The 5176-nt window shown below is 56.0% G+C and overlaps 1 protein-coding gene across 1 annotated transcript in view; it reads left to right on the top strand.

The window, feature by feature from the left end:
• Positions 1–4200, top strand: part of ANKRD11 (ankyrin repeat domain 11) — a 109317-nt gene extending 105117 nt beyond the window's left edge. The window contains exons 9-13 of the mRNA XM_031060177.1: positions 8–907; positions 1677–1775; positions 2067–2210; positions 3236–3328; positions 3669–4200. Of these exons, the coding sequence (XP_030916037.1) occupies positions 8–907; positions 1677–1775; positions 2067–2210; positions 3236–3328; positions 3669–3854 (1422 nt within the window). The 3' untranslated portion in view covers positions 3855–4200. The remainder of the gene's footprint in view (positions 1–7; positions 908–1676; positions 1776–2066; positions 2211–3235; positions 3329–3668) is intronic.
• The last annotated feature ends 976 nt before the right edge of the window (positions 4201–5176 follow it).

The raw sequence follows: 5176 nt of genomic DNA, 5'->3' as shown, positions 1-5176 counted from the left end.
TAGCCAGGCTGCCCCCACCCTGCCCACGGACACAGAGCCACCAGCAGAGGAGCAGAAACCAGAAGTGGCCACACAAGAATCCACCTCGGAAGCGCTGAACGCAGCTGAGGAGAAGGCAGCGGAGGACTCGGAAGCGCAGGTGTTCCAGCAGACCCCGCCCGAGCCTGCGCAGGCCGAGAGCAAAGAGGTGGAGGCTGTGCACGAGGAGCTGCCATCGGCTGGTGGGGTGGCAGAGGGCAGCTCCCAGCCCTGTCCCGTGCCCGTGGCCAGCTCTGAGGCCAGCGCTCCACAGGACAGTGCCACGGCCCGGGGAGGGACCCAGGCCCCGCCGCCCCAGGCGGACGCTCCTCCTGGCAACGCTCAAGCAGAAATTGTGGAACCAGTACAAAAACCAGTAGCAGAAGCTCCCAAACCACCCAAAATAGAAGAGATTCCTCAGCGGATTACCAGGAACCGGGCTCAGATGCTCGCCAACCAAAACAAGCAGAATGCCGCCGCATCCGAGAAGGAATTTCCTCCCGTCTCCGCGCCCGTCACGCGTGCCAAAGGCCGCATCACGGAGGAGGACGATTCCCAGGCTCAGCACCCGCGGAAGCGCCGCTTCCAGCGCTCCAACCAGCAGCTGCAGCAGCAGATCAACACGTCCACCCAGCAGACGAGGGAGATGATCCAGCAGACCCTGGCAGCTATCGTCGATGCCATCAAACTGGACGACATCGAACCTTACCACAGCGACAGGTCCAACCCCTACTTCGAGTACCTCCAGATCAGGAAGAAGATTGAGGAGAAGCGGAAAATCCTGTGCTACATTACTCCCCAAGCTCCTCAGTGCTACGCTGAGTATGTCACCTACACAGGCTCCTACCTGTTGGATGGCAAACCCCTAAGCAAGCTCCATATTCCAGTGGTGAGTCACCTTCTCTCTTTAGCCTCGGGAACTGTCCCCCCTCACTGTTACACACACATCCAAGCTGTCCCCCATGCTCTGTCACCACCTTGCAATGCCAATGTGCCCCAACCTGCCTTTGGAATATGACACCAAACCTGAGCCTGGGTAAGTGCCTGGCTGTGTGGTAAATGCAGCCCCTGAGTTGCTGCATTTTTGCAGAGAAGATCTTGAACTGTGCTGAGGGACCTGAGTTTTGGTCAGGCGTTAGAGCAAAGTTTGTAAGAATCCACTAGATCTGAGGCTGGGAGGGTAAAACTGCTCTTGCAGCAGTGTAGTAACAGGATAATGACCCTGGAACATGAGAAAAAGATGGCTCTTAACTCCTGCCATCATTTTCCCAAGCTTTGCTCTTTGACTTGGCACTGGGATCAGCATTTTGCTGCTGTGCTGCAGGAGCAGCCTTGGTAATAAAAATGCACCAATAAATGTGGTGCTGCAGGTGGTAAATGTGGGCTCCAGGCTGGAGGAGAAGGGTCAGTGTGACCAGGCTCCATTCCTTGCTGCACACCCTGCCTGGCAGCGCGAGGGCGTGTCAGGCTCTGGTTGTTCTTTCCAAGTTCTCACCCTCACTGAGTCTGAGCACTGGCAGGACCTTGTCCTTGGCAGAGCTTCTCCCCAGCACCCCACGGGATGTTCCTCTCTCCCAGCACACATTTCAGGGTGCAGCCCCCGGGCTGTGCCCCTCAGAGGTCCTGCTCTCACCCCTGCCCGTGCCCTGTGCCCGCAGATCGCGCCGCCGCCGTCGCTCGCAGAGCCGCTCAAGGAGCTCTTCAAGCAGCAGGAGGCCGTGCGGGGCAAGCTGCGCCTGCAGCACAGCATAGAGCGGGTAAGGGCACACTCCAGCTGGGGAGCAGGGCCCCAATCAGCCCCCGGGCTGTGCCCCTCAGAGGTCCTGCTCTCACCCCTGCCCGTGCCCTGTGCCCGCAGATCGCGCCGCCGCCGTCGCTCGCAGAGCCGCTCAAGGAGCTCTTCAAGCAGCAGGAGGCCGTGCGGGGCAAGCTGCGCCTGCAGCACAGCATAGAGCGGGTAAGGGCACACTCCAGCTGGGGAGCAGGGCCCCAATCTCCCCTGCTGGCAGGGCTGAGGCTGCCACACTCACTGCTCCTCTCTTCCTCAGGAGAAGCTCATCGTGTCCTGCGAGCAGGAGATCCTGCGGGTGCACTGCCGGGCAGCCAGGACCATCGCCAACCAGGCCGTGCCCTTCAGTGCCTGCACCATGCTGCTGGACTCCGAGGTGTACAACATGCCTCTGGAAAATCAGGTCGGTGCCTGCTCAGCGGTGAGGAAGGGCCTCAGGGGCTCTGCAAGACCCTGAGGGAGATAGGCTTTTCTGGAGGGATGGAGGGAAGCATGGAGGCAGGAGTTACTAGTGCCCTCCTTGCTCAGGTCACCCACCGCTGCACACAGGTGCAGGATGTCACCTCCTCCAGAGTTAGATGGGATACTGGGAAGGAATTGTTCTCTGTGAGGGTGGAGAGGCCCTGGCACAGGCTGCCCAGAGAACCTGTGGTTGCACTATCCCTGGAAGTGTCCAAAACCAGGTTGGATGGGGCTTGGAGCAACCTGGAATAGTGGAAAGTGTCCCATGGCAGGGAGTGGAATGAGATGGGCTTTAAGGTCCCTTCCAATCCAAATTACTCTGTGACTTGGAACATCATTTGCCTAATTGTCTAACTGAATGTGGGATACAGGGAGGTCATGTCTGTTAGGAGCAGAGATGGCTCAGCTTCATCAGTGAGTCTTGGGACCCTCCATCCTTCTTGGTCAGGATCATCTGCATGCTGGAAAGGTTTCCTTTACTACATTCTGAGGTGTTTCTCCCTGTGGAAGGAAGGGAAGAGAAACATTACACTGCTGCATTGCAGGAGGGATCCTGGGCAGGGACAGCATCCTGGGATTTATTAGTGAGCTGTGTATTGATCCAGGAGCTCTGATTTATCCGTCCGCATTTCCCAGCCAAGTGTCCGTGCTGCTGCTATCCTGGCATCAGCTGAAGGAGTCAGAGAGGTGCAGGTGTTGTGATGGGCTGACATGGACAGACTCCCTGCAAAGCAAGGAGAAGCAGGGAGTATGTGCACATGGGTGCATCCCCACCTGAGGCCAAACCCCTGGAAAGGGCTGCAGGAGCAGCTGGCAGCAGTGATGACCGTCCTCCCTCCCTGCAGGCACTGCAGTTCTGAGGAGTGTGTGCCCCAGGAGGGGCTTATGAATATGGCCTGTGAGACCTGTAACTGCTTAAAGCACACAACTAATCCCATGTCCCTCCCTTTGCTGTCCCGTCCTTAGGGAGACGAAAACAAATCAGTCAGAGACCGTTTCAACGCGCGACAGTTCATTTCCTGGCTGCAGGACGTGGATGACAAGTACGACCGGATGAAGGTGAGAGCTGTGGGAGCCCCGTGCTCCAGGCAGGGGCATTCCAGGAGGGTTCTGCCTGTGGCTGGAGCCAGGGAGCTGCCTTAGTGGTTTCCAGCACAGAGTGGGCGTCCAGAGATTGTCAGGGCAGTGTTGCATGGGAGTGGATGCTCTGGAGTGCTGACAAACCTTTCAAACCCAAACTTTCGTTTTTGCCTTGGCTCCTCCTGGAGCTGGGCTCAGCAGAGATTCGAAATCCATTTGTCCTGTGTGTGGCACCCCTTGCTGCATTTAACTGTGGCTGCATGGTCCTGCCTGTGCCTGCCACTCAGCCCTCACGTCCCGTTGTTGTTTCCCAATCCAGACGTGCCTGCTCATGCGACAGCAACACGAAGCAGCTGCCCTGAACGCGGTGCAGAGGATGGAGTGGCAGCTGAAGGTGCAGGAGCTGGACCCCGCGGGGCACAAATCCCTCTGCGTCAACGAGGTGCCCTCGTTCTATGTGCCAATGGTCGACGTGAACGATGACTTTGTGCTCTTGCCGGCATGACAGTTCCAGCCCAGGAGACATCTCTGAACACTGGCAAGGACGGGAGCGCTCCGAGGTCGGGCGGTCGAGCTCACATTCACCCTTAACCGCTTGCTGATGAATCCCTGGTCAGAGGAGGAGGAAGCAGCTATCGGCAGAAAACAAAACAATAAGAAAAATAATTGCACTTTCTTCACGACGTGTCCCTCGCTTCCGGACTGACGCGGCCCCTGGGGCAGCGGGCCGGGCGCAGCTCCGAGGAGGCTCCGGGCAGCGCGGGCAGCGGGCGCTCAGCGGCCCCGGGACTGGCCGAGGTGCGGAGGGACGAGGCCAAGGACACCATGTGTGTGTTGCAGAAGCTGCTGAGGGGGGGGGGGGTTTTTGAGTTTCTCGTTCCATCATGGGTATGTCTAAAAAAAAAAAAAAAACCAAAACAAAAAAAAAGCTACAAAAAAAAAATCACAAAAAAACAACAATTAGAAACAAAAGGACAGTGTCCAAGTTGGGCAGCGGCGGCTCCGGAGCGGGGACAGCTCCGGGATGTGCCGGTGGCCCCGCAGCAGCCGCTGGGGACGGGCAGAGGAGCCGCCGGGGCGGCACGGCCGGGGAGACGGCGACGCAGAGAAAGGACTTTGCCAACTGTGTTTTTAATGGAGTAAAATCCACGTGGTTTATATATTTTTTCCTTTAATCTTGGGCATTTCGTTTCTCTTTCTGAGAACATAACTTGAAAACACTACAGAGCCAATACTCATATAAAGAAAAATTGTATCCCATAAATGCTGTACAGTTTTTATATACATTAACAATGTACTTTTGCTGCCTTCTAGATAATTTATTTTGCAACACATTACTGCACAGTTGTAAATAACTTATGTACTGTAACATCACTTTCAGTTATGTGTAAAGAAATAAATAAATTAATTAAAATTATCTTTGTATTTATAGTTCACCCTGGGCATCAGTTTCCCTGTCAAGGAAAAGGTTGCTCAGATCAGCTGCCCATGGCAGGGGATGGAGCAAGATGAGCTTTTTAAGGTCTCTTCCAGTCCAAACTATTCTATGATTTTAAACATCATTCATTCTTTTCTGTGTCTCTCTGTGTGCAGTGGGATTGGAACCCTCCAGGGGTGGGTCATGAAGAGAGGGGACCCCCCTGTGTTGGTGAGTTCACTGAGCAGGAGATGCTGTTTTGGGGTTGCAGAGTCTGGACAGGGATGGGTGGATCCAGGCAAACTCAGTCCTCAGTCACCAGCTCAGGGGTGCAGCTGGAGGCAGATCCCAGTGCCTTTCCAGGACCTCTGTGCCTTCCCTGCTCCTGCTGCCCAGCCTTTCCTGGTGGC

The sequence above is a fragment of the Geospiza fortis genome, unplaced genomic scaffold (genome assembly GCF_000277835.1).
Source record: "Geospiza fortis unplaced genomic scaffold, GeoFor_1.0 scaffold102, whole genome shotgun sequence".
NCBI lineage: Eukaryota > Metazoa > Chordata > Aves > Passeriformes > Thraupidae > Geospiza > Geospiza fortis.
Note: the sequence above shows the minus strand (reverse complement) of the source record. Positions and strands in the feature narration are given on the sequence as shown.